The 27,061-nt window shown below is 49.5% G+C and overlaps 11 protein-coding genes across 11 annotated transcripts; 5 read left to right on the plus strand and 6 right to left on the minus strand.

Annotated features, from left to right (window-relative positions):
• Positions 1-165: 165 nt before the first annotated feature.
• On the plus strand, positions 166-1,447 carry mvd1 (diphosphomevalonate decarboxylase MVD1; the record flags this gene model as incomplete). Its single annotated transcript, XM_057234884.1, has 2 exons — positions 166-236; positions 304-1,447. 2 exons carry the CDS (start codon positions 166-168, stop codon positions 1,445-1,447), a joined length of 1,215 nt encoding a protein of 404 aa, XP_057081104.1.
• A 1,578-nt stretch (positions 1,448-3,025) lies between these two features.
• On the minus strand, positions 3,026-7,484 carry N7447_010623 (Elongator subunit IKI3; the record flags this gene model as incomplete). The annotated part of the gene is made up of 9 exons (XM_057234885.1): positions 3,026-4,062; positions 4,129-4,408; positions 4,468-4,601; positions 4,666-4,934; positions 4,991-5,333; positions 5,389-5,542; positions 5,591-6,150; positions 6,202-6,294; positions 6,347-7,484. The coding sequence occupies 9 exons, from the start codon at positions 7,482-7,484 to the stop codon at positions 3,026-3,028; spliced, it is 4,008 nt and encodes a 1,335-aa protein (XP_057081105.1).
• Positions 7,485-7,931: 447 nt separating this feature from the next.
• On the minus strand, positions 7,932-8,504 carry N7447_010624 (cytochrome c oxidase VIIc family protein; the record flags this gene model as incomplete). Its single annotated transcript, XM_057234886.1, has 5 exons — positions 7,932-7,957; positions 8,022-8,054; positions 8,113-8,287; positions 8,344-8,442; positions 8,493-8,504. The coding sequence occupies 5 exons, from the start codon at positions 8,502-8,504 to the stop codon at positions 7,932-7,934; spliced, it is 345 nt and encodes a 114-aa protein (XP_057081106.1).
• A 103-nt stretch (positions 8,505-8,607) lies between these two features.
• Positions 8,608-11,984, plus strand: N7447_010625 (ATP-dependent RNA helicase MTR4; the record flags this gene model as incomplete). The annotated part of the gene is made up of 3 exons (XM_057234887.1): positions 8,608-11,106; positions 11,163-11,728; positions 11,778-11,984. 3 exons carry the CDS (start codon positions 8,608-8,610, stop codon positions 11,956-11,958), a joined length of 3,246 nt encoding a protein of 1,081 aa, XP_057081107.1. The 3' UTR covers positions 11,959-11,984.
• Positions 11,985-12,414: 430 nt separating this feature from the next.
• N7447_010626 (cut8/STS1 family protein) lies at positions 12,415-13,440 on the plus strand (the record flags this gene model as incomplete). The annotated part of the gene is made up of 2 exons (XM_057234888.1): positions 12,415-12,490; positions 12,581-13,440. The coding sequence occupies 2 exons, from the start codon at positions 12,415-12,417 to the stop codon at positions 13,438-13,440; spliced, it is 936 nt and encodes a 311-aa protein (XP_057081108.1).
• Positions 13,441-14,877: 1,437 nt separating this feature from the next.
• Positions 14,878-15,720, plus strand: N7447_010627 (uncharacterized protein; the record flags this gene model as incomplete). Its single annotated transcript, XM_057234889.1, has 2 exons — positions 14,878-15,413; positions 15,585-15,720. The coding sequence occupies 2 exons, from the start codon at positions 14,878-14,880 to the stop codon at positions 15,718-15,720; spliced, it is 672 nt and encodes a 223-aa protein (XP_057081109.1).
• A 587-nt stretch (positions 15,721-16,307) lies between these two features.
• Positions 16,308-17,738, minus strand: N7447_010628 (DUF3984 domain-containing protein; the record flags this gene model as incomplete). Its single annotated transcript, XM_057234890.1, has 2 exons — positions 16,308-17,669; positions 17,733-17,738. The coding sequence occupies 2 exons, from the start codon at positions 17,736-17,738 to the stop codon at positions 16,308-16,310; spliced, it is 1,368 nt and encodes a 455-aa protein (XP_057081110.1).
• Positions 17,739-18,155: 417 nt separating this feature from the next.
• On the minus strand, positions 18,156-19,501 carry N7447_010629 (uncharacterized protein; the record flags this gene model as incomplete). Its single annotated transcript, XM_057234891.1, has 2 exons — positions 18,156-18,466; positions 18,529-19,501. The coding sequence occupies 2 exons, from the start codon at positions 19,499-19,501 to the stop codon at positions 18,156-18,158; spliced, it is 1,284 nt and encodes a 427-aa protein (XP_057081111.1).
• Positions 19,502-20,273: 772 nt separating this feature from the next.
• On the minus strand, positions 20,274-21,416 carry argB (ornithine carbamoyltransferase; the record flags this gene model as incomplete). The annotated part of the gene is made up of 1 exon (XM_057234892.1): positions 20,274-21,416. One exon carries the CDS (start codon positions 21,414-21,416, stop codon positions 20,274-20,276), a length of 1,143 nt encoding a protein of 380 aa, XP_057081112.1.
• Positions 21,417-21,784: 368 nt separating this feature from the next.
• Positions 21,785-24,816, plus strand: N7447_010631 (uncharacterized protein; the record flags this gene model as incomplete). The annotated part of the gene is made up of 4 exons (XM_057234893.1): positions 21,785-23,792; positions 23,822-24,196; positions 24,239-24,414; positions 24,475-24,816. The coding sequence occupies 4 exons, from the start codon at positions 21,785-21,787 to the stop codon at positions 24,814-24,816; spliced, it is 2,901 nt and encodes a 966-aa protein (XP_057081113.1).
• A 1,170-nt stretch (positions 24,817-25,986) lies between these two features.
• N7447_010632 (acetolactate synthase regulatory subunit) lies at positions 25,987-27,018 on the minus strand (the record flags this gene model as incomplete). The annotated part of the gene is made up of 2 exons (XM_057234894.1): positions 25,987-26,164; positions 26,228-27,018. The coding sequence occupies 2 exons, from the start codon at positions 27,016-27,018 to the stop codon at positions 25,987-25,989; spliced, it is 969 nt and encodes a 322-aa protein (XP_057081114.1).
• Between the last annotated feature and the right edge of the window lie 43 nt (positions 27,019-27,061).

Raw genomic sequence — 27,061 nt, forward strand, 5'->3', positions numbered from 1 at the left:
GGACGTCGATCGGCGCGATACATCGCGGAACTAGAACTACGCCGTAGAAATTATTTGCCCGCTCACCGCCCAGACAAATCAACAATCCCCCTAAGTAAATAATCTCCCCTGTCTTTTATAGTTCTTTAGAAAATTATTGAGCTTCTTTCTTTCTATTCTGCAAAAATGGCGTCTACATCGAACAAGCCTGTTTATCGGGCCACTACTACCGCTCCAGTGAACATTGCTGTCATCAAGTATGCCGTTCTTTGATTACCCCTCCTCCCCTTTATACAAAATAGTTCGATTTTAACAGTGTTCTAGATACTGGGGCAAGCGTGATACTACTCTCAACCTCCCGACAAACTCCTCCCTCTCGGTCACACTCTCTCAGCGCTCTCTCCGTACCTTGACCACTGCCTCATGCTCTGCCGAATACCCAGCTGCGGACACCCTGAACCTGAACGGCAGTCCACAGGACATCCAGTCTTCCAAGCGGACACTGGCTTGTATCTCCAGCCTGCGTAACCTCCGCAAGGCTCTTGAGGATGGCGACTCCTCGCTCCCCAAGCTCTCCGTCCTCCCTCTCCGGATCGTCTCCGAGAACAACTTCCCTACTGCCGCCGGTCTGGCCAGCTCTGCCGCTGGCTTCGCAGCGTTGGTCCGCGCCGTCGCTGACCTTTACGAGCTACCCCAGTCCCCTAAGGAGCTGAGCCGCATTGCGCGCCAAGGCTCAGGATCTGCCTGCCGCTCCCTGATGGGCGGATATGTGGCATGGCGCACAGGTGAGCTTGCCGATGGAAGTGACAGCCTGGCTGAGGAAGTTGCTCCTGCATCCCACTGGCCTGAGATGCGCGCTCTCGTTTTGGTCGTCAGTGCAGAGAAGAAGGATGTGCCTAGCACCGAGGGAATGCAGACCACTGTGGCCACCTCTGCTCTTTTCGCTGAGCGTGCCCAGAACGTCGTTCCCGCGCGTATGACCGCCATTGAAACCGCCATTCAAAATCGCAACTTCCACGACTTCGCGGAGATTACCATGCGGGACTCGAACACTTTCCACGCCACTTGCCTCGACTCATGGCCTCCTATCTTTTACATGAACGACGTCTCTCGTGCTGCTGTCCGCCTTGTGCACGACATCAACCGTGTTGTTGGTCGGACCGTTTGTGCTTACACCTTCGATGCTGGCCCAAATGCTGTCATCTACTATGAAGATAAGGACTCCGAGCTTGTGGCTGGCACTGTCAAGGCTATTCTGGGCCCTAACACTGAGGGTTGGGACGGTGCATTCTACGAGAGAATTGCCAATGTCACTGCCGGTGTTTCCTTGGATCAGGTTGACTCCCGCGCCGTCGAAGTTCTGAAGGAGGGTGTGAGCCGTGTCATCTTGACTGGCGTCGGCGAAGGCCCCGTCAAGGTTGAGAACCACCTTGTCAGCGAGACTGGTGAGATCCTCAGCACTCTTTAGAAAGTTTGAATAAGCTATACCCAGCAACCGGTGTAGCCATTTTGGTCAACCTTAGAAGGTCTGACGGCCTGAAAGATACCCCACTGTTTTTGTGTGGACAATTTAACTTGGCCATGCAAGCTTGATACAGATATTCCTTTCGCTGTATCTTCTTGCTCTCTCATAATTTAGAACATAATAATACAACAGCAACAGGATTTCGGATTAAACTAAAGCAATGCATCTGGTTGCATTGCTCATAATATTATATCTTGGAGATGATGTGACACGACACAATAAATGCAAGTCAATGGAATTTTCGCTTCCAGCTGTTAAAAGTCCTGTCTGCCTGACTATACTTTCCATAACGTGAATACCTCTGTCATTTCAACAAGAATGGCAATCATCACAGCGCCTAAACCCATACCCAAGTGTCCTGCAAGTCTCAATGAACCTAGTTTGTTCGTCGTTGGCATAAACACAGCAACCTGCAAATCCACAGCCGGTCCCATTAAATCGCCCACCAGTCTGAACACAGGCAGACTGGGAATTCTCGCCGATACCGTCGCAAGCGCACTTGATAGACCTGGGTGCCACTTGGGCTGTCGCGAGCATGCCCAAGCCCAAGAGAAAAGTGAAACATGTTGAGATAGAGAGACGCATAGTCTGTATCAAGACATTGAGAGATTGACACCCCGCTAAGAGATAGCCGACAGCTCACTTACGGTTCTTGAAAAGGAATTACCGTGCTTAGGGCTGTTTTAGTATCCTTTTTTTTTGGCTACAGCCCTGATATTCAGGTGTGGGATATGGCTATTTTTTATACCCCCTTCCTAGATGCCTTGTACACAACGTTCGGTTTCAGGAGCACAGCATGTATGTGTTATTAATGTGTCATCCAGTGAGAAAACTGTGTTTATTGTACTACTCTTAGTATTTGAATGATCGTGGTTCGCCTATGCAACATAGACCTGCAGTTAACCCTTTTAGTGTTCGTCCTCAGTACCTGTTACAGAAGTGTACCGCGCTCAATTTGTCGCAAGATCATTTCTACAATCAATAGCGAGGCTCATTATCTCCCACGACAGTTCAAAGGCGATGCTCGGGCCCAGGCTCCATCGAGAGTAGGCTAATACGGAGGGTATAATATTCCTGGTATGGTGATCAAGCATCACTCGCAGAACACAGAATATAGACCCTTTAGTTACCTCGTAGAAAGCTGCTAGAAAGTCATACAAGTGTAACCTGTGGATCAAAGTAGAAAGTGGAAACTTTATGGGAATAGGGACTTTGTCAGGAAGACGTTCTATCTCAAAAGCCAAATATCCCTTCTGTTTCACTTCTGTTTCACTTCATATGGGTGCCTGAAGACATATAATTGCTGAATTGAGGGTTTGGGAAATATCAACGAGGGTCAGATTCTACAAACAGATGTATGCATTCGTAAAGAGATATCTCGTAGGCGAGCACTACAGATTTTAGGTCACTTTCTCAAGCAACATACTTGTAGGTTAAAATATTAGAACTGAAGCGACTTTACTTTTTTTCATTTCATACTCTAGATGCTAATTGGCACATGCAGCATATTCATTGGCTACTTCAAGCCAGCAAGGAAGACTTCTTCATCTCCTTGACAACAGGGATTTCCTTAACGCGAGCGGAACCACCACCTTCAATAATGGCTATACTTTCTCTCAAGACGTTGGCACCACCTCCGTAAATGGGAGGGTTGGTAGGCTCGACATCATTCTCTTCATCTTCCTGCTCCTCATTCTTTGTATTGGGGGCGGGAACTTCGAATACCTCGTCCCGGCAATCTGCGCACATAGTCAAGACCTCCTGTAACGCCTTCTCGACAGCAGCTGCACGCTCACGCATGCCACGACGCAGCAGAGCGTCGACAAGGGTCTCGGCCTCTGCCACGCTCGAGTTAACTCGTTCAATGAGTCGTCGGATACTGTTGACGAGATATTCCTCCTCATAAACGGTTCCCTTCTTACCACGAGCACGCTTGCGTTCCTCGCGCCGGCGAGTCTTTGAAGTATGACGTGACATTCCAGTCTTGCCTGTTTTCCCGGTGTTACCTGTGTAACGGGTGAACATGGAGCGACCAGCAAGAGTAGATGCATCTGTCGGGGCCAGCGAGACGTTATCTGGGATATCGACGCCCGTATCTCCACCGGTAGGATCGCCACCATAGAAAGCAAGTGGGTCGGCAGCGCGAAGCTGACGGAGTTCGCTGAGTCGTGGGACCTGGGCATTGAGCTGAGATTTGCAGTCGGCAAGTAGGTCCGTCATGTTGCCCATTGCTTGAGCGAGGCCAGAGTCAACAATTTCTGCAACCTGGCTCTGTTTGCCGTGGAGTGCAAGGAGACGCGCCGCGTCGGCAAACTTCGATCCCCGGCAGAGAAGTCGTGCGGCTGTGACGATGTCATGCAAATGGTCAGCGTAGATTGTTGCTGCGGAGACGTAGTCTTTGTTTTCGTCAACGAGGGTTGTGACCAGAGCGTCGATGTGGGCAGCCAGATCCTCCTCGGATAGAGATGCCATCATGGCACAGTACAATGATTCGCGCCATTTGTGCGCCAGATTGAAGCACTTGTAAGCACTCTCATAAAGTCCGAGAGATTCATACGCTGGGTTTGAAAGTTAGCTAGCTGTTATTTTGTCTTGCTGTGCTGTGTTACAACCAAACCACTTACCAATTGCTGCGTCTTTGTATTTTGATTGATCTTGTAGATAATCAGCGTAGAGCTCGGTGATTTCCCGTTGTTGCTCTGTTTGGTACTTGTAGAGCTCAAGGGCTTCCTTATACAAGACATGTTTGACGACATATGCGCGGATCTCATCGTGGGCATTGAGAGCATGCAAATGCCCCAGAGCCTTTTCGAAGCGAGAAAGATGATTGTCGATCTCAAATTGACGGCGAGTCTCTGAAAGCTGTTGTAGCTTACGAAGGAATGGTAGGTACTCGCGAGGATCCTGAGAATTCGTTAGTGAAAAGTAATAACACAACCAAAGTCTCCATTCGAAAGGCTTACCATCTGAGCTTGCTGGGCTACCAACAATGTAAGCTCAAGATCATATACACCCAACGCGTGAGAGTAAAGACGGTGAGCGTCGGTCAAGAAACACATGTGCGCAATAGCATCTTCAGCCTGTTCAGGATATTGTGCTGTAAATTACTGTGGTTAGTTTTCACTCAATCATCGAAAAGGACAAAAGATCCAAGTACTTACTTCTTAGTCCTGCAGCAAGTGCCAGTCCTGCCTCCATGTCAGGAGGTGACTTGCAGACATGTGCCGTGATCAAATTCTGTAAATTGGTATCGACACGGTTTTGAAGAGCCGCCAGGAATGCATCGCAGATCTTGTTGATTTTGCTCTCCTTTTTGCCAGTTTTGGGCACCGAGGGAACAGGTGGACCGTCTGGCTGGGTGACAGCTGCTGAGACGTTCTTGGATATTTTCAGTGTATCTTTATACAATGTCTGTGACACATCATCCTCCCTATATGAACGTTAGTAAAATGGGGTCTTGGCTTATAAGTCTGGATATTGACATACGACAGGCGCGATATGAAATCATCGATGTAATCAATCTTCTTAACTTGATCAATAAACAGGGTGATGTTTTCCATGAATTGCTCAGGAGCATAATCATGGAGAATGTTGAGATCCACCATCTGACTGCGACATGCAAGGAATGCAGACCGGTATTTCTTCTGGTCGATGAAGGTACGGATTCCAGCCAATACTAGAGCGCGAGGGAAGATGGTCTCAATGTTTCCTCGAGGGGCTTGGAGCACGACCGCAAAAATCGACGGGATCACTGAAACCAACCGAGAGCCACGTTCAATACTTCTACACCGTTCATCGGTCTCTGGTGTATCCTCGGGGACTTCCATTTCTGCAATCCCCGTGTTAGCTTATGAAGACATAGACGCCCGAGAAATCAATCTTACCCTCCACGTGGTTCAGATGAACAAACTTCAGAAGATGTGCTGATGTGGTGTACAAAAGATGAGATGGTGTCACGAGGAAAGAGGTGCAGTTCCTCGCAAGAATTCGCTTGTTAGCATACAAGGCGCCAGTTCTAGTCATTGCAATCAAAATGCGCTATTAGAGTCAGCACGAAGCTCCAATGCAAATCGAATATAATCTTACCTCATCCTCGGAGATAGAGACAACACGCGCCCAATGGCTGTCAACATTGGGGCTCTCAGCCCACGGAGTGATATCCAGATTCCCCGATGACGCCTCTTCGATGCTCGAGTAGCTGACAGGACGACCTGGTTGATGGGCATGTGAGAACCACAGAGCTTTGTGTCCAATACCGGCGAAGATCGATGCCAGTTGCTCTGAGTCTGCAGCCTGGTATACAGATTCGGTTGTTCGAGTGTCCAGGATCGTCCTCTCGATGCAGCTCGAGTTTGGTCCGTTGTCCTTGAGAACGTATACCTCATTCTCATTCAAGAATGCAATCTGGCGGGGCCGACTGGCTGGGGCATCTGATAACGGATAACTTGACTCAAGGATAGGAACAGGAACAGGTCGGCTCTTCAAAGACCAGAGGTAAATGGAGAGCGTATTGCTCATCAGCACAGCAATGCGAGCTCCGCATTTGCTGAATGCAACATCAATGGCGTTAGACTCCAAAGCCAGCTCGTTGTGTGCCATGGGAGGCGGTACCCCAGCCATTCGCAACGGGGTCAGTTTGAGAGATTCTAATAGTTCAATCAGTAATTTTCTCAATCAGGTACTATTGAGATACTCACTCCCGTCGATGACTGCAACAGCGCCAACATCATCTGGAATAGAGGTAGAGCCATGGTTGACATCAAATACATAATCCGCATCCAGTATCGAACCTATTTAGATCAGTTTTCATTCTTGTTTTGCTCTTCATACAAGGATACATACCTGAGGAGCCAGCAACCAATCGCAATGCCTTTTCTTGGTGCCATTCGAATGAGTATGGAAGCGAAGAATTTATATCAACCGTGATAGGAATCTCTTGCTTCAAATACCAATGGTAATTTCCCGTTGTCCAAAACTGTACACGGTCCTGGAACTTGACAGCAAGTACGGTGGAATCCACGTTCCAGGCAAGGTGGATGCGAGAAGCCCATGATTTCATCTCCTCTTCGGATAGACGAAGAGAAAACTCGCCGTGACGAAGTCCGTTCCTTTCGAAGAACACCACATCGATCCGTTCGTTGAGTCGTTGGATTCCAGCAATCAAGCTGCCAGATGGCCGCCAGCTCAAGGCGCCTTCCAGACCGTCGACGGGTTCGCTCACACTGTCCAAAGTACCCTCTCTCGAGTACACCCTGATCACACGGCGAGTGTCTGCTTCAACGCTATTCACGGCAACATATGCGCCATCTCCTCGCCAGCTGATCGTAGTGCTGCCATCATCATGATTGCTCAAGATTCCTTGGTCGATCTTTTCCGGTACAGTCGGGTCTCGAAGAGCCTTGGCTCTCTTTCCTTGAAACTGTGTTTCTTTCTTACCCCATCCGACTGACACATGCTGTGACGATTGCAGGTCGCTGTGAGCGAAAGTAATATCGGCCACATTCTCAAAGTCTCTAGTCATATACAAGAATGTCTGGGCTCTGGTGGTGAGAGCCAACATTTCCTCGTCTGGCGACCATGCTGCAGCTGTGATTCCTACATCGACCGAGCCGACAATTTCGATCTTGTCTTCACCAGGAAGGGGTTCTTCGCGAACAACGACAATATCGCCTCCTTCGAGCACCAGACAGGTTGTCAGATTATCCGCAAAGTAATGCAGCGAGAGTACACGATCACATGCCAGGTCTGGCAGAGGGCATGGTGCATCCCAAGAAGCAATGCATTCGAATGCTTCGGGAGACAGGGGATCTGTTGAAATGATCTCAGGGCGTTTCCGTCTGACCTCAATGATTGCATTGTTCTCGGCCGGACCAAAGGTGCACACCACCGAGTCTGAAGCAGTATCCCATGCTGTGGCAGTGAGAGGCAGTTCGCTTTCAATTTGCGTCTCAGCGAGACGGACGTTTCTCAAATTGCGCATATTCCAGGAACGGGTAACTTTTTTTTATGCTTCTTTTTTTTACCCCGCCATGAAGCGATCAAGGGAGTAAATGTATGAAATTCAAACAAGGCCGAGGAAAATAAAATTCCAGATACCAGCCTTGCTTCCCTGTTGAAAGTACCTGTCCTGTTGCTTGGGAGTGGTTGTGTTCGTGAGGACTGATATATGAATCGCGGTGACCCAGAGATTTTTTAGTTTTCCACAGCGGCTTAGCCAATGACTTCATCCATATTTCAACGTCCTTTTAAGCTACACATTTCAACATCTACAGTGTTACAATTGGGTCGAAGATAGATGGAACCAATTTTCGATAATAATCTCTAGCTTTGTACATGCTATCCGCCTCTGTTTCAAACCCTATCCAAGTTTTCGACCACCTAGTCGCCCATACTGTTATCGCAAGAAAAATACAGTATAAAGGGCAATTTATTTGGTCTTGTAGGTTTGCCAGACTAGTAGGAAGAGATGTTAGAGTATGTTTAAGGCGTAAAATCGTAGGGAGGGGGTATAGCTCACCAGCAATGGCGAAGGGAGTACCGAATCCGGTAACTAGATGATGTCCGTGTTAGTCATGGCCCTGCGCATATGTCCAATGGGGATCACAAACTCATGAAAGCCCAGTAGCGCCAGAAGAAGTGCTTGGTGAGAGGGTTGAAGGGAATGTTGGTGCGAGGACCCTCAGCGTAGTGGTAGGGGCTGCCAAGCTGGGTGCGAGTGGTGGAGAAGCCACGACGGGCAGCGAAGGAGGTGGCCATTCTGGCCCGGATAGCGGAGGAGTACATCTGAGATAAAGGTGTTAGTGAGGGTAATGGTTATAGCTCCAGTGGGAGGTACTAACCTTGAGTAACAGAGAGGAGAGAGTGGACGATCGGGAGCGGACGGACGAAGCCGAAGTGAACGTCGCGAGGTGCGGAATGGGATGATCATGGATCACGTGCTATATCTTCTTCAATCAGGTTTAGCGTGCTTTGTCCAGGATCTCCCCACCGCTTGCCCCATGTGGATAGAACTTTTAAATTTCTCAACCAAGAAAAGTCCAGACCGGTTACCTACGCCGCTCATTCTTCTTCTGTGGTTGATTTACCAATTCCAACCGCTGGAGATGGATGAGCTCTTTGACGTCTTTGAGGACCAGCCTCAGGCGGTGAAACCGTCAGAGGGTGCCCCCAAGCGCTTGAAGAAGGAGAAGAATAAAAAACGACAGGTGAATGGAGCTGTGAAGAAAACTGCAGATATCCAGGCTGAACAGAATGAGGATGTTGCGATGGACGGTGCGCCTATTGCGGAAGCCGATTCAGCAGATGCCGAAGCCCCCGCGACTTCGTCCGAACCAGACCAACCCGAGACGAAGCGACCACGATTGGATCAGGAGCCCGAGCCAGTTGTCGCTGATTCTTTCGAAACCGAGCAGGAGCGTGAAATCGCAGCCTCTGGAGGACTTTCAGGCACCACAGACACTTCTGCCGTTGTTGTGTCCCATCAAGTCCGCCATCAAGTCGCAATCCCGCCCAACTACCCTTATGTGCCTATCTCCCAGCACAAGCCTCCGGCGAACCCAGCAAAGACATGGCCCTTCACACTTGATCCTTTCCAGCAGGTTGCAGTGTCGTCAATCCAGCGCGAGGAAAGTGTACTGGTGTCAGCTCATACCAGTGCCGGAAAGACCGTGGTGGCAGAATATGCGATTGCGCAAAGTTTGAAACAAAACCAGCGAGTGATCTACACCAGTCCCATCAAGGCGCTCAGCAATCAGAAGTACCGTGAATTTGCTGCTGAGTTTGGCGATGTCGGTCTGATGACTGGTGATGTGACCATCAATCCCACTGCTACATGTCTTGTTATGACCACAGAGATTCTTCGATCCATGTTATACCGTGGCTCTGAGATCATGCGTGAAGTTCAGTGGGTGGTCTTCGATGAAATTCACTACATGCGAGACATCAATCGTGGTGTTGTTTGGGAAGAGACTATCATTCTGTTGCCCGATAAGGTCCGCTATGTTTTCCTCTCTGCCACCATCCCGAACGCCATGCAATTCGCCGAATGGATCGTGAAGATGCATAACCAGCCCTGTCACGTTGTCTACACCAACTATCGTCCGACCCCACTCCAGAATTACTTCTTCCCCGCTGGTGGAGAGGGTATCCATCTTGTGGTGGATGAAAAAGGAGTTTTCCGCGAGGAGAACTTCCAGAAAGCAATGAGTGCAATTGCTGACAAGAAAGGCGACGACCCGGCTGACGCTTTAGCCAAACGCAAGGGCAAGGGCAAGGATAAGCAAATCAACAAGGGTGGAAACAAGGGCCCATCGGATATCTTCAAGATCGTTAGGATGATCATGCTCAAGAACTACAACCCGGTCATTGTCTTCAGTTTCAGTAAGCGAGAGTGTGAAGCAGGTGCTTTACAAATGAGCAAATTGACCTTTAACGATGATTCCGAGAAAAATATGGTGTCAAAGGTTTTCGAAAGCGCTATTGAAATGTTGTCTCCAGAGGATCGTCAACTACCACAGATCCAAAACATCCTTCCGCTTTTGCAGCAAGGTATCGGTGTCCATCACTCAGGATTGCTGCCGATTCTTAAAGAAACTATTGAGATTCTGTTCCAGGAGGGTCTCATCAAAGTCCTGTTTGCAACTGAGACTTTCTCCATTGGTCTTAACATGCCTGCCAAGACTGTAGTCTTCACCAGTGTCCGCAAGTTCGATGGAACTAGCCAGCGCTGGGTTACTCCATCTGAATTCATCCAGATGTCTGGCCGTGCTGGTCGTCGAGGTCTCGATGACCGAGGTATTGTGATTATGATGGTCGGAGAGGAGATGGACCCAGCAGTCGCAAAGGAGATCGTGCGCGGTGAACAAGACCGACTTAATTCCGCATTCCATCTTGGCTACAATATGATCCTCAATCTGATGCGTGTGGAGGGTATCTCGCCCGAATACATGCTCGAGCGATGCTTCAAGCAGTTCCAGAACACTGGAAGCGTTTCGGGAATGGAGAGGGAGCTCGAGGGTCTGGAGGAGAAGCGCGCCAATATGGTCATCTCAGACGAAGGGACCATCCGCGAATACTACGACCTACGGAAGCAACTAGATGCATTTGCCGACGATGTTCAACATGTTATTACTCATCCAAATTACTCTTTGACTTTCATTCACCCTGGACGATTGATCCACGTCAAGTACAAGGGTGCTGATTTCGGTTGGGGCGTGGTGATCAACCAGAAGAAGCGCAAGCAAGCGAGTAACGACACCGAGAAAATTACTCCTCACCAATCTCACATTGTTGATGTCTTGTTGAGGATGTCGGAAGGGTCATCCATTGGCACCAAGTCTTTCCAAGATCTTCCGCCAGGTGTTCACCCCGCGAAGGAAGGGGAACCGACTCGCAGTGAGGTTGTGCCCATTGTGCTGAGCTGCATCACAGAGATCTCTCACATCCGCATCATGCTTCCGAAGGATATCACGTCAGCTGGCTCTCGGAATGAAGTCATGAAGGCTATTGATGAAGTTAAGAGGCGCTTCCCAGACGGTGTTCCGCTACTTGATCCGATTGAGAACATGCAGATCAAGGACGACAGCTTCAAGAAGCTGCTACGGGTATGAAAATATTATGTTGCTCTACGATATGATTCACACTGCTAACCATCACATAGAAAATCGAGGTTCTTGAGTCTCGCCTCCTGAGCAATCCTTTGCACAATTCGCCCCGGTTGACTGAATTGTACGAGCAATATGCTGAGAAGGTGGATCTGACTGCAAAGATCAAGGCGATAAAGAAGCAGATTACAGAAGCCATGTCGATCTTGCAGCTTGATGAACTGAAGTGTCGCAAGCGTGTGCTCCGTCGTTTCGGATTTATCAACGAAGCCGAAGTCGTGCAGTTGAAGGCTCGTGTTGCTTGTGAGATTAGCACAGGTGACGAGCTGATGCTGAGTGAGTTGCTGTTTAATGGTTTCTTCAACAACTTGACTGCTGAGCAAATCGCTTCCGTCATGAGTTGTTTCGTGTTTGAAGAAAAGGTCAAGGAGGCCCCTACTTTGACGAAGGATGAGTTGGCGAAGCCACTGAAGGAGATCCAATCACAGGCCCGCATCATTGCCAAGGTGTCGCAGGAGTCTAAGATGGCCATGAATGAGGAGGAGTATGTTACGAGCTTCCACTGGGAGTTGATGGAAGTGATCTATGAGTGGACTCAGGGCAAGTCTTTTGCAGATATCTGGTAAGCATTCTCTCCCCCAATTATTCTACCAGTATACTAACTATCCTAGCAAAATGACCGATGTCTATGAAGGTAGCTTGATCCGTGTCTTCCGCCGGTTGGAAGAGTGTTTGCGGCAGATGGCGCAAGCTGCCAAGGTGATGGGCAGCGAAGACCTGGAGAGCAAGTTCGAGGAGGCCCTGGGCAAGGTCCGCCGTGATATTGTTGCTGCCCAGTCCCTGTACTTGTAGATACGATATCCATTTTATGATCGCTGGAGTCCAAAGAATATGATTACCCACAATTTTTTTCCCCTACGTAGAATACATGTAGTACTCCCGGAGTAGATGATGCGGGTATTCGTATTGCCCGAAAGCAGTGTAGATTTAATCTGACACATACTGTTTTAAGCTGTCATGGATAAAACCAAAATGAAAGACATCTAACCTTTTATAAAAAAAATCATATTATTAAAATCCATGTCAAATCCCTTTTAAAAGGGCACAGATCCCCCAAAAGCTGCGTAAAGGGAGTGCGTTGCCACCTGCAACGCCTACTTTTTCTCCACCGCTACATTTCTCTACCCTTCTCTCTCCCCACTTCAAACCCTTTTACCCTCTTCCTTGCTTTATTACTGTTCTTCACTCTTTTGGATATCCCGAGTCCTTTGGACCATCACATTTCTACTTCGCCATCCGGCTGTCACCATGAACAGCTTGGTGGCTACACCTCCTGTTCCGCCTCACTTCTACGAGAACCCCCGATTCTCTCCTGCCCGTATGAGTAAGACATCCCTTTCCAGAAATTGAAAGAATTTGTTTCTTCTAAGGTCAAGATGGCTCTCTTTGATGCATATACTGACAAATCGGCTAGTGTCTACACCTACATCGTCGTATGCCAGCCGTAAACGGAAAGCCGACGAAGACAACGATCATGATGGACGCATGTCTGCTTCGCCCACAAATTCTCCTGCCTTCACTCCTCGACAACTTCCTCACAATTACCGCAACATCAAACGTTCCCGACCGAACGTTTCAGGTCGACCTCTACCTCTACCCCGTCTGCTAGAAACCCTTGATACAGATGCCTTGCGGACGGTTGTACGGACCATGTGCGAGCGTCACCCTCAGCTCGTCGAAGAGGTTGTGCACACATCTCCACGTCCGAATGTCTCCTCGACCCTTCAAGTCCTTCGGAACTATCAGGCCACCCTCCAGTCGTCATTCCCGTTGGGTGGCAACACTGAATCAGACTATGCCTACAACCGAGTCCGACAGCCGCTCACCAACCTTCTTGATGCCTTGAGTGACTTCACCCCCAACTTTCTACCTCCAAACGAATCCCAAGCATCCACATCCTTGAGCTACCTAGATGGGGCAACCGACATCATTCATGCCTTGCCTCGGTGGAGCACGCCACAGAACAACATCGAACGAGACTCGGCTTATGACGAGATGTGCAAGGCATGGATTCTAGTCATTCGGGAAGCGGCAAAAAGAGGTGGCGGCATCCAGTTGCAGTACGGAGGTTGGGATCAAAAGCTGGCCAAGCACAACCAAACTTCTGGAGGAAAGCTACAGGGAGCTGTCAACGAACTCGGTTTCAGCTTAGGATGGATGAATGGACCCGACACACCATCCCACGGAGCCAACGGCGACACGGGCTCCATCCGAGATCAGCTCTTCGCTGGAACTTACGGCCTCGGAACACCAGTCAAGGTCGGACCCTGGTGATAAATCACGCCCTCCGATCTCCTTACGAAAGACCACTACATTTACATCACTCGAGTGTCGCCCCACACTCCCCCCATTCATGCCGGCTCTCATTTGAGCCTGACCGACGGTCCATACCCCTTTGACCGCGCAATTTTTGACGTATGTCACGATCACGATACCTTGCTGCATGACCCTAGAACATGGTCAGATGGCGTTATAGTACACAATACTCAAGGCGGAAACCTAACAGCTTTTCTTTTTTTTTTTTTTCTGTCTTCTTTTTCGGCTGGAAGTTTGGAAGATGAATGCTGTTATAGCTTGTTTGTTCTCAAATCTTTCAATGAACTCAAACTCAGTACCTTCCAAGGGTTTTCTTCCTATCTTGCTTTGCTCATTGATCGTATTCCGATTTACACCCATCACCCTTCCTTTCCCTCTTTCCTTTCTGTCAAATCCTTTCATCTGTGTACTTCATTCCAACTCTGATACTCTCTTTCTATTTCTACTGGCGCCCTGGTGTCGCATTACTCTCTTTCGTGTCAAATTGTCTTTTTTCCCATTTGCTGTTATGGGTTGTCTTTGCCTGTTTCGTTTCGGACTCGGCATCAATCTCTGTTTGTGCCATTTTATCCCTCGCATATTCCAGTGATGTGTGTCAGAGCGACAATGTATGCCTTGGGCCCTCAAACCCAATGCCTGCGCTTTTTTGGTTTGGAAAAGTTGGTGAAGATTTGAACCTATTCTATTAGAAGAGGAACACTCGCCATCCACAGTCTGCAACATATGTTCGTTCTGATCCTGTCATATCGCGCAACATATTCTAAATAAGTTGTGCGTTGGTAGGGCCCTCTATTCACGCTAGCTTGTTTCATTGGAATATCAATTTTCTCGGAGCTTTCGGTCAAGTAGAAAGATGTAGAAACCAGTTCCATGCCTTGATTACGGCAGGTCTTTCGGTTCATCGCGCCAATCTATGTACAAGTCCTAATAAGCATGGGATTGTTTCTCAATTTTCAAGCGATATATCATGGACTCGATATACGCCCTACTCCAAAATACCTTCAAAATACTGTTTGCAAGGTCCCGTATTGCCAGATCAATCACCGTGCTCCGTTGCGCCAAGCACCAATCACCAATCACCGGCCAGAGTTACTCTTTGGCATATCTGACCGCCTTTCGTACCGAAAACTTTTAAAAAAAGAAAGTAAAAATGACTGCGGCCCGTTTCGAACTACGACCTTTCCAGTCACAGCGTCCCACGCGATTGATTGAACTCCTACGTTGTACAATACGGTCAATACCGACATAGGGTTGACACCTAAGGCATTAATCACTCATCTATATAATCCATCCATGGATGGATGTGCTTGTCACCTCTCTGCACTTCTCTTCTCTCGCAATTCTCTTCTCTCTCGCACTTTTCTTCTCATACTTCTTCTCTCTCTGCGCACCACAATGTCTAGACCAGGAGATTTCGATCATCTGTGCAGTACTGAAGTCAGGCTCGAACAACCTTCACCCTCACCCAGTGCGACGTTTATCCTCGATGATAAATTGTCTGAAGAATACCAAACCATGACGCAGGAAGAATATGATGAATACCTCGGCCATCCATTTGCGGCACTCAAGTTCTCATGTCATAACCTCTTCGACCCCGCCCAACAGGGCTTTATACGGCTCTACTATCAAATTCCGATTGATGGTACTATTTCTCACTCCCCTCAAGTCCGAGCTCAGCAAGCTCTCACTCAGCACACCCACGCAGAAGTCAAGGCTCTCATAAGTCTTGATCATAAGAATTGCCCCGCAGTCCCAAAGTTACTTGGTTATGGTAACCGGGTGCAAGGCCTAGAAGATTATGCCCCTGGAGGTTATATTAATTATGTCGCGTGGACACGGGTGGCCGGTGAGCCGATTACCTCCGTTTGTTACTGGGGATGTGACCTCGCATACCGGGAGGAGGTGCGTTCCGCTTTCCGCGCTGCTTATAGGTAAGATCATACTCCCTTTGTGTACCAGTACTAAGAAGAGAGCTAAAAAAGGATGTATGGGCACCGGGACTTAGCTCTTTAAAGAATCTCATCTATTATGAGGACACTAAGTCTATGTAGGTGGCTATGATATCCTGTAAATATCTATCATGGTGAGCTAATGCGTTTCAGGCATATTTCTGGATTCCGTGATCCCGATACCTTAGAGCCCGAACCATTATCCAATGTGACATACGCAATTTGGAGATTAGTGAAGCCAGCTCGCAGGCTAGACTGGATGCGTGATAGCTCTGACTGGGAATGGTGACGAACGTAGGCGTACATCCCTTCTAAGATAATGAAAATGCCCCTACTCGTAAACCGAGACATCGTGCCTCACAGTATTTAAACATACGTAGTATCTACTTCCTCGAGCATCGAGCAAAGCATCCACTAATTTAACGTTTCCTCCGTCGTGTCCTTGAGTAATGGCAGCCATGTGTTTATGTATAGGCTCCCGAGCGAGTGATTAAAGCTCGACAGTGAGCTAACCCGCGCCCTGGCCAGTGGTCTGGGTACTCTTGGTGGTAGCGTTATCTCCCTTAGTGGATACGAAATAGAGGAGGTAGGTTGTAGATGTGACGATTCAGGGCAGCACTTTATTTAAAGAAGACACTATTTGAGCTTAAAATCTAGGACTTGGCGATATGTTTGACTTTTGACCAAAACTAATAACCGTTACGGTCCACCATTTGCCTGCACCGAGGTGTACCGTATCGCTGTTTTGACACACCTTCGGTGCCTTTGCTCTTCATAGTTATTCCGAAAAGCTACAAGATAACCAACAGCAACTCAAAAGACTTTATTTACAGACAACCATCCCAATCAAAGGCATCGCTCAATACAATTCATAATTCATACTAACGCCCGCTTCATCAAACGCAACAACCACTCAGCATCCTCCCACCCACCCTGGGATCCAGGCTTCTCAATAGGAGCAGCACTACCAGTAGAACTCTCCCCGTCATCGGACAAGTCCCCATCCCCAACCGAACCTAGTGAAAGCACATCATCGTCCCGCCCAGAAACCAAACCAGGCTCCTCAAATGTAACAGTAGTAGTATCCGCCGTACCAATCCGCGAAGCAGCCACCGCGGCGGGCACAGCAGTCGGAACAGCCACAGGCCACTCCTCGACCCCGAAAAGCGTCCACTCAACCAACCGGTCAATCCAAGAGCCGAGCCCGAACCCACGCTCACGCGTCAGCTGCTGCAGATCCGCCTCATCGAACTCATCCGACATCTCGTCAGAGCTACACGAATACTCAGACGAAGTCTCATCTTCGTCCGAGCCAGCCCCATCCCAGTACACAGAGCCTTCATCTAACCCGCGCTCACGGTGCTGCAGCGATGCCATCTCAGCGCGAAGGTGCGCGTCCACGAAGTCTGGCACTAGGGGACTACGGCCGCGCGCTTCGGGGCTCGCCGTGCGTGTCGCAGTTCCTGTATTCGTTCCCGAGCTGGTGAATACGTTATCTGCTGTCGTTGAGGTAGACGATACCGCCGGGATGGCAGTCATGGTTAGATCGACCCTACTGCCGCGTCTGCTGCCGGCGCGGGAGCGAGAGGCGCGACGGGACCCTGCGCCAACTCCGCCTGGGGTTGAGGCGCCGGAGCGAGAAGCGCGCCACGAAGCACCTGATTTGGTGCGGTGGTGGTGGCGGTTAGTAGATGTTTCGTCGAATGCTGTGAGGCTTGTTGAGCTCTCGCGCTTAGTGAGCCAGCTTTGGCCTTTTTCCTCACGTGTTGAGGAGGCGAGGGCAATGCCTGCGCGGAGCATCCATTCTGCATCGGATTTGGATTTCGGCGTGCTGTCCGGCAGGGGGCGTCGTCCTTGCGAATGAGAGATGCTGTGATGTTTCTTGTGCGTATTTTGCATGTGGTGGAGGGCATGGCTTAGCTCCCTATTGTGTAGATTCATGTCGCTGAAGGGTCCTGCCCCTGTAGAGGTTTTGCTCCGCGTGTGATGGCGGCTTCGCGAGTTGCTACGTGAGTGGGAGAGGATCGGTGGCGTGCTTGGGACTGAAACGCTAGATAGATATGATGATGCTGGGGGTGTGTGAGTACCACTGGTTGGAGTTTCATGGTCGCGGTGATTGAAGTAGTCTGTTGGATCTGTGTCGTCGTCAATGGGAAATCGTGGGTTTAAGGGCGAGAGAGAGATGTGGTGAAGGGATGGGTATGAGCGACGGGAGTGGAAGCCTCCCGAGGTGGTAGACTATATATAGGCCACGTTAAATCTCCATTTCATGTCTTTTTTCTAGTTCGGAAAGTAATTTACCTCCATCGTGGGTTTTCCGGCTGAAACCTGAAGTAGAATCAAAGAGGCAGAGGTCGAGATGATAGAAATGCGGAGTTGCTGCACGTGCGGTTGGCATGTGAAAGTGGCCGAGCCCGGCAATTGAAGTTATTATGCCCGAGGATAGAAATATAATCAATAAATACTTTGGGAGAGATGGATGAGTGGAATATTGTTAAGTATAAATAAGTAGAGTAAGATGAAATGACCTATAGATGACGGATCTATATAAATCGTCCAACATTGCGAGGAAGCCCAGCACAGTCCAATCATACGACCATCTAATGGTATGATGAGTGTTCGTTTGGTGCAATTGAATTGAATGTACGAAAAAGCAGAGGTTTCTTTCTTTGTACAAAATAGCCATCAAAATATTTACAGCATACAAACATATATCATAACCGCTCATAGGCGCGAATCTTGAAAATCCATATATCCCTGACCCTTGACCTTCAAGTCTTCTAGAACATTATACTCCATAATCCATTTCATGCGCTCCATCAATGCATCCGGGTTGAAGTTGTTGGACATCTGGTCGGGAGAGTCTGAGCTAGCCAGCTTGCCGGCTTCGTAGCTGGTCATTGTAACCCGGTCTGTCCGAGGCTTGCGCAGGTCCTGGTAAAACTTGAATGCAGCCTCTAGGTCGTCTGTCTTCCAGTGTCTAAGGACTATTGCAAGGGCAATGCCTGATTCAATTGCCATGCATGTTCCTTGCCCTATAGTATACTGTTAATCTATGTCCCGCAATAAGACTAGACACAAATCGGATGCAACGTACCTTGATGAGGAAGAGTCGAGTGCGCCGAGTCACCAAGCAGAATAATGCCAGCATCCTTCTGCCCATTCTTCATCTCATACCATTTGTCGATTGGGTCACGCACGTACAGCGCCTGTTTGAGCATCTTGCCATCCTCTGAGCTCTTGCGCAACCCAGAAATGATATGCTGCACCTCCGGGCACCAGTCACGGACGTGCTCCTGGAGACTATCAATATCCGAGCGAGACATCCAGCTCTCAGAGTCCCATGCCTCAAGCGACTCAGACATAAAACCGATGACGGCAGCACGGTCGGTCCCCGTCTCCCGGTTACCAATAGGTAAGATCAGGACATGTCGCCTGGGTCCACGAAAGTTAACAGTCTTGCGCAGAAGCTGCGCCGTCTCAGTGGGTAGGTCCTTGTAGTCGACGAATCCACGATATACCACCTGACCAGAGTAGTTGGGGTCGTCTCCCAGGCCCATATTCCGGCGCACATTAGACTTGATACCATCACAGCCGATCACGATATCTGCCTCCGCGGTGCTGCCATCCTGGAAGTGAAGGGTAAACGGTGCAGCACCGGCGGCAGCATTGTGGTCGACGGATACCAGGTGCTTGCCCAGGTTCAGGCTTGACTCGGGAACGCGCTCCTTCAGTGAGTCCAGTAGGTGGGCGCGGTGCAGCAGGCGTGCGGGGGGCTGCGAGAATTCACCAATGTGACCTACGTAGTCTCCGGTCTTGTAGTTGTGGTATTCCATGTAGCTGGGCAACTTGCGTGAGGACTTCCGCATCATGCTCTCTTGTAGACCGAAGGCGTCCAAGACGCGGTTTGCGTTCGAGGTGATGTTTACTCCGGCGCCGACTTCACCGAACTGTGCTGCTTGCTCGTATAGTTGCACGTTCTTTAGGCCGGCGTATAGTGCAGCGTTGAGGAAGGCCATGCCTCCTAGGCCGCCGCCGATGATTGCAACTCGCTTGTCTTCGAATCCCATTGTGAGCATGGGATATCTTGAGAATGAAATGCGGAGGATTTGGAGGTACTGAAAGAGATATTCTTGAGAGAATGATGATCGATGCTCCAGGTTCTTAAGCAAGCTTTATATATATCCGTTCGGAATTCCCCACAATACCCCCTCTCCTCCCACAGGGCCCGGGCTTGATGGATTACAAAGTACCCGATCAACCATCTTGGAGATGCCCTTCGGAGCGTGGGGTAGGTGTGGGGCGAGCAATGCCGATATTCTACCTCGAATTTCCCGAGTTCCAACAGGCATTGTTGTCGAATACATGCCATCTTTCCGAGTCTCGAGAATCCAGGGAATATGCAGCTTTGGAGACTTTCCATATTGGGCATATTCTGTTATATATCACATATCGGATTCGGTAATGCGAAGCAACTCCCGAGGTCAAAAGTAGATATGGTATGTATATATTTCTTCAATGTTGATATAACCCTGGAGACTGCAGATAACTAGCAAGTATATTATACAATATATCCCGGATGATCTGCATAACGGAATAGAGTCACCTAGGTAGGCATGTCCTAGAATCGGAAGGCCCCGCCATTTTGGAGCGGCCACATCCGAAAGCCACAGGGGTCTTCGGATCATCCTTTGATTGGGTCACCGGCAATAGAGAACCCTAAGTGGGACCAACTCCGCTATATCAAATCATCTTCCTTGTCATTGGCCGGGTAAAGTCGAGAGAAAGAAATTAAGCTGGGACTTCGGGATGTGTTCTATAGACTCCGTATTTAACCGCTTTTTACTCCACAATTTTTCCCTTGTTCACAACAAAGCCCTCCAAAGCGGCAATGGCCGCCCACAAACGATTTTCGGCTTCCGGGAAGACTAGAGAGCGCGGGCTGTAGAAGACCTCGTCATCCACTTCCTCCGGGTGGCGGGGCAGGCAGTGCATGAACTTCCAGCCCTCCTTAGCGCCACCACGCTTAGCCAAATCAGCAGTGATCTGGAAGCCCTCGAAGGCCTTCATCCGCTGCTTGGATTCCTCCTCCTGGCCCATGGAGACCCAGGTATCCGTAACCAGGATGTCCGCGTTCTTGACGGCTTCCTCGGGAACGTTGGTCTGGGTGAGCTTGCCAGCCTTGGGGACACCCTCGCCGGCGCGCTTGATGATGTCAAGCATATCCGCGGGGATCTCGTAGCCCTTAGGAGTAGCAACAGCCACATCAACGCCCATCTTAGCAGCGCCAATGGCCATATCGAACAGAACGTTGTTCGCATCACCAACCCAAGCGATCTTAAGACCCTCCAGACCCAGGCTGGAGAGCTTGTGGGCATGAGACGGGAAAGTCTCGTAGATAGTCAAAAAGTCGGCGATGATCTGGAGCGGGTGGAAGGAGTCGCACAGCGCATTGATCACAGGCACGGTGGAGTGCTGTGCCAGACCTGCGACGTCCTCGTGTTTGGCGACACGCGCAACAATACACGAAACCATGGACGAAATGACAACGGAGGTATCGTATAGGGACTCGTTGACACCGAGCTGGATGTCATCCTTTCCGAGGAACATGGGGTGGCCGCCCATCTGGACGGTGGCGGCTTCCGTGGATACGCGGGTGCGAGTACTGCGCTTGTTGAACATCATGGCCACGGTCTTCCCGGAGAGGGATCCCAATAGGCTTTCCGGAATGGCTCCGGACTTGATGGCACGCTTGTGCGAGGCAGCATTGCGGACCAGGGTAGCGAATTCCGTGGGGGTCAGGTCGGCAATGGAGAGAAGGTGACGAGGGGCGAAAGGGGAGGTGGGAGGTAAAGTCGATGTCTGGTGGGCAAATCGTCGGATTCCATTAGCCTGGAGTGTTCGAAGCAAAGATGAGGTGGAGCCGGCCAATTGGTTTACACTTTGGGCGCCATAACGGGCGGCAGCTGTGAGACCACTAGCCATGATGAGCTGGGGGTTATTGGTGAGGAATTGGAGGGTTGTGGGAAAGGGAAAAAAAAAGAATGGGCCCTAAAAATGAAGAAGAGTGACTCAATAAATTAATCTGGTGGATGTGGGAGGGTGTGAATGCCTTGGCGCCCCATAATTCAGGTGCCAAGGTGTCTAGTCAGTTAACTAGTCATCTCTCCACAATTCCATGGTTCCGTTATCATCGACTTATCGTCATCGAGGGAGCGCCTCTTCTAAGGTTACATCTTGCCTCTTTCTCTCTTTCTCTATGTTACGTGCTTTGGATTCATTCTTTTCATACAACTGCTATTAGTTCCAGGGACCACACCTCATTGTGATTTATCCATACATTTAAGGCCACGATGGCTGACGAGGCAAACCGGCCTCTCCTAGCTGCGCAGTCTGGCTCCGAGAGAGCATCCGACGACCAGCCCGGGCCATCATATCAATTATCAACAGAGTCATCAAATATTTCACACGGCGAAGATGACATGACGATTTATAGCAGCGAGCAAAGATTATCGCGATCTTCTTCAGGCGGGGTTCAGGGCAATCATACATCCCAGGTCGCGGCTGCTGAAGACCCTAGGCGACCTCTGCTAGATGGACAGTCTAGCCCTCCTGAATGCCTCACCGCGAGAACATCCCTCGACGAGCCTAGGCCATCATATGAATTGTCATCAGAATCAACACCTCTATTACACCGCCGTGAAGATGAACTGATCGACGGGACCGAGCAAGGATTGTCGCGATCCCCTTCATTCGCAACACAGAACCGGCCCGAGAATGGTGCAATCAAGAAGCGGAGCCGTGTACCATGGCCAACGGTCATCTCTCTCGCTCTTTTGACACTCAGTGTTTTGACGATACTGGTACTTGCCTTTGCTGCTCCGGCGGCGGTCAAAGAATATGCGCAGCAAGCCGCTGTCTTCAAACCGACTGCAGTATCAATTGATTCTACGACACCCGACGGCGTTCGAGCCCGGATTCAGGGCAACTTCGTGATGGACTCGGGTCGCGTGAAGAATAAATCGGTTCGAGGTATTGGTCGGTTGGCGACATGGATTGCCAGGGAAGTCGAGACGGGCCCATCGAATGTTGAGGTCTATCTCCCAGAATATGGGAACGTGCTTGTCGGAAACGCAGCATTGCCCTCCATCAAAGTGAATATCCGTAACGGCCATCATACCGATGTCGACTTCCTCACTGATCTAGAGGCTGGTGATATTCAAGGAATCCATGCGATAGCTATTGATTGGATTGAGGGAAGATTGGGCCGCCTTAGTGTTAAGGGAAAGGCGACAATGCATCTTAAGTCAGGCTTGATCGCTTTGGGAACTCAAGTTTTAACAGATTATATTATCGTCGAAGGTATAGTGTATATTGTTTTTGGTACTGGAACATCTAAGCTAACCCCCTTCTCAGAACATGATTTCCCTGCTCTGCCAAAAATCAATATCCTCAAGCTGAATGTGCATGATGCAAACAGTGGTGCCATGGCAGTGGATGTCTTGCTTTCGTCTTTGATTGATTCTCCCGTCGCTCTCACTATTCCTGCCCTTGGATTTGACATTCTGGTACCCAACTGTTCGCCTGGCGATGCCTATATTCTGGTCGCCAATGCGAAGACAAGCGCAGTAGAAGTACGCCCTGGCCAGGCAACTGCAGTCGGCGTTGATGGTCTCATCCAACAGCTACCTGATGAATTGACCTCTACCTGCCCAGGACGGGATGGTTCTCCTCTAGATCTTCTGGTTTCGAGCTTTATGCAAGGTCTCGAAACGACTATCTACGTTCGTGGATCCGATGCACCATCTCCCAATACCCCATTATGGATTGTGGATTTGCTGCGCAGTGTGACTGTGCCTCTTCCATTTACGGGACATGCGTTGGACAACCTCGTGAAGAACTTCACGATGTCCGATACACATTTCTCCCTTCCTAACCCTTTCGCGGAGCCAGATTCTCCAGACTCGCAACCCACAGTGTCTGCTCTAGTGAAGGTTCTCACTGCTTTGCCAGAGGAGATGAATTTCCAAGTAGAAGTCCCGCAAGTTCGTGCCCTTGCAGATGTCTACTACAAGGAAGAGAAGTTTGGCGTGTTGAACATCAGCCACTGGCAAGACGCCAACTCCACAATGGTGGACGATGAAGATGGCTCCTCTGCACTCCTTGTGGAGTTTGCAATAAAGGATGCACCATTGCAAGTCACAGATGACGGGCTTCTGGCAGAGGTCATCCAAGCAATGCTTTTCGGTAGCGAAACAGTCGTACTGCGGGTTGCTGCCACCGTAGACACAAAGGTCTCAACTGGTTTGGGCCGCTTCGCCGTGCGAGGGATTCCTGCGGAGGGAAAGGTACCCGTGAAGAGTATGTTTTCATGAGTTAGAAGATCTTAGTACAAATCAAGAATATTTTGGCCATTGACCATGTCATAGCTTCCATCGGCAACTCACTTGACCAAATCAATCCAAGCGTCGTCTCATTACAAATAGGAAACACGACTGAGTCTTCGATGTTGGTGTCTACGCAGGCAAACTTCACCAATCCAACGGATTACTCGGCCACAGTCCCCTTCGTTGACCTTCTCATACTCTACAATGACACTGCTGTGGCCCACATCACAGCTCATAATATTTCTATTGGGCCTGGCAACAACAGTTACGTGCCCATCGACTTCTCTTGGTGCCCGTTGGACGCAGGTGGAGTAAATGGCGTTGAGGCAGGACGGGCGTTGTTTTCATCCTATATATCAGGTCAGTTCCTTCTAGATGGTATGAATCCAAGTGGTAGATTATGCTGATGCTTTGAGCCAGGGTCCAATACAACGATCACTATCAAGAGCCATCGAAACACGGTTCCATCTCTACCACACCTGGGCGAAGCATTATCAGTCCTTAACATCACTGTTCCTGTCCCTCGCATATCTATTCCGGGTTCCCCAGGTGGTGATGATGAGGACAAAAAGCCTCACTTCATCCAAGATGCAACGGTACATGCTCCTTTTGCTCATACCAGATAAGGGAAAACTTCCTACTAACGCTTACTCTAGTTCTACCTCTGGTCGTCCACAGCAGAATTCACCCTCTCCTCGCCCCTAACAGAAAACAATATTCTAATCACCTCAATCGACGCAACGGCGTTCTATGAGAAAAATGAACCAATTGGCCGAATCAATAACCATGAACCCTTTGAGGTGCCGCCTGGTATATCCAATAGCCCACGCTTGCCAGTCGATCTTGACATAGGCGGGGTTGGGTACGACGCCCTGCGCAAGGCACTCGGTCAGTCGTTGGAGATGGATGCCACCGCCAAGGTTGGAGTGTTGATTGGGAACTATATGGATGTCATTCTCTACCATGGGAAGGGCATTGCGGCTAAAGTGAGGATTTAGAGTGTTGTAAACCTGCCAGGGCCTGCATAACGGTGGCCTTGGTCTTGGTCTTGGGTTATGCTCATTGCTGCTGGATCAGGAATGCCCAGATACCCATGATATCTGGATTGGATCAAACCCCGGTCGTATTTTATGAGGGTATGGATATAGACTGCTCTCCATTTATATCCAATGAAAACCAAGTGAACCCAGATCAAAGTAAATGATAGAAACATATATAAAACCTAGAACGACTCGTAAGGCTCCATAAGTAAAAGACTAACGTCTGTACTCCTGTCCTGGTAGGACATGCATGGCTGGGTAGGAAAGGCGAAAAGAAGACAAAGAAAAACGCAAATAGCCAAAAAGATTTGAGAGGCCAAATCGAGCCGGATTAGAGATCACAATGAATTCATCCGAGCTTGCGCGTCCCAGCACCGCCACGTCCATTCTTCTCGGAATTAAAATGATATGGTTCTTCATCTGGGTCTTCTGAAGGAGACCGCCCCCCCGTCCTTTAAGTTTTTTAAACCGTGTAGTAGTACATATAACTACACAGTCCCACTCAGGTATGTACTGTTAAGATGGGCTATACACTGCATAATGGACCCTATATATTGTATACACGCTAGATAGTTCCCTAGCAATCATGAATATAATTTAGTTGAGAGCAGTCGGAATTTCTTTCAGATGCATTTATGCAGTATTTACATTGTTCTCTCAGTTTGCCCTGTCAGGTTGTCACCCCGGTAACACTTTATACTTTAGGCTGATACTAGAAGATATATATATTGGTTTAACATCATGAGTACCATACTAGAAATGTCCCAAGGTTGATTTTCTCCATGATTAATCCCTGGGAGGCTATTGGAGTACTAGGAGGTAGTGGCCCGGGGAGTATGTACGATCTCCGATATAGGCAACGCCACGGCAGATGTGGAATATATTGGATAACCGCACACCGCCACTTGAAGTATCATTTTATCATACAGCCATTAGTATGAAGTAGTTGGGAAAGAAATATGTATAGATGCGAGGGAAACAATAGCTTTCATTTTACATACAATGGCTAAGCCATTCATTTTCAAATTAGAAACTCCACGGGAAAGCTAGAAGATATACAAAGCTAAGAGACCGAACCAATCCTATTCGGGTATGTAAGATTTTGAGTTGGGATATTCGATATGTAGCTTAGCCAGGGGGCAGGGTGCTGGCATCGACAACGTCGGCAGCATCCTTCTCAATCTCCTCGTTGGGCTCACTCAGAGGAGAGCGGGGAAGGGCCATCAGACCGGTTCGGGTGGACTCGAGAATACCGAAGGGACCGATCAGCTTGAGGAAAGAGTCGATACGGGAAGGCTTGGCAGAGCTGTGGGAGTTGAATGAGTCAATTGTGATCAGATGTATGAGTCAGGACAGAGAAAATACTTACACCTCAACAATGCAGTTGTTAGTGCTGATATCCAGGATCTTACCACCGAACTGGTGAGCCAGGCGGGTAATGGCATCCAAGTGCTCGTGCTTGTGACGCAGAGCCTGACTCTGGGGAAGATGGCGGGGGTGGTATTGCTGGGCGGTGTGGTCAAGGCTGTGGTGCTTGTGGTCCAGGGAGTCTGGCGAGGTGGTGATCTCGCGGTGGTGCTGGAGAAGCTCTTCGAAGAACTCAGGACCAAGGATAGAGACCTTAGCCAGAAGAAGCTCACGCTGCACAAGAGCAGAGTCGGTGTAGTCCAACACAGCCCAGACGGGGACGAGGTCGTCTAGCTGGCGGCGAGCCTGCTCGACGACACCATCCTGGCCCTGCAGTACGATGGTCATGCGGGAGAGATCCTCAACCTCGGTGTTGCACACCACCAGACTGTCGATATTGAAGCCACGAGCGGCCAGGATACCAGACACACGGGACAGCACACCGGGCTCGTTCTGCACGAGGCAGTTCAGAATGTGCCGCTTGGGTGGGTTGGTGGGAGCCACGGGAGTCTCATAGAGAATGGAGGAGACGGCAGTCGGAGCATCCCATTGAGGGGAGGCATCAGAGACCGGCAATGGCAGAGGAGACCGACGGTGCAATGCCTTGTAGGCAAGAGCTGAAGTTGAGCTCGATGATGCACGAATAGAGGTGAATCGGGGAAGGGCAGCAGCGCGAGACCGGGCAGTAGCTGCAACAGATGACAGCTGTGACGCTGACCCCAGGGACAGCGTCAATGGGCGCCTGAAAGCCATGAGGAGGTCAATAAATGTGAATGGGTTGTGCGATGATTCACCA

The sequence above is a fragment of the Penicillium robsamsonii genome (assembly GCF_028829455.1).
Source record: "Penicillium robsamsonii strain IBT 29466 chromosome Unknown utg000007l_segment0_segment0, whole genome shotgun sequence".
In the NCBI taxonomy this organism is placed as follows: Eukaryota; Fungi; Ascomycota; class Eurotiomycetes; order Eurotiales; family Aspergillaceae; genus Penicillium; species Penicillium robsamsonii.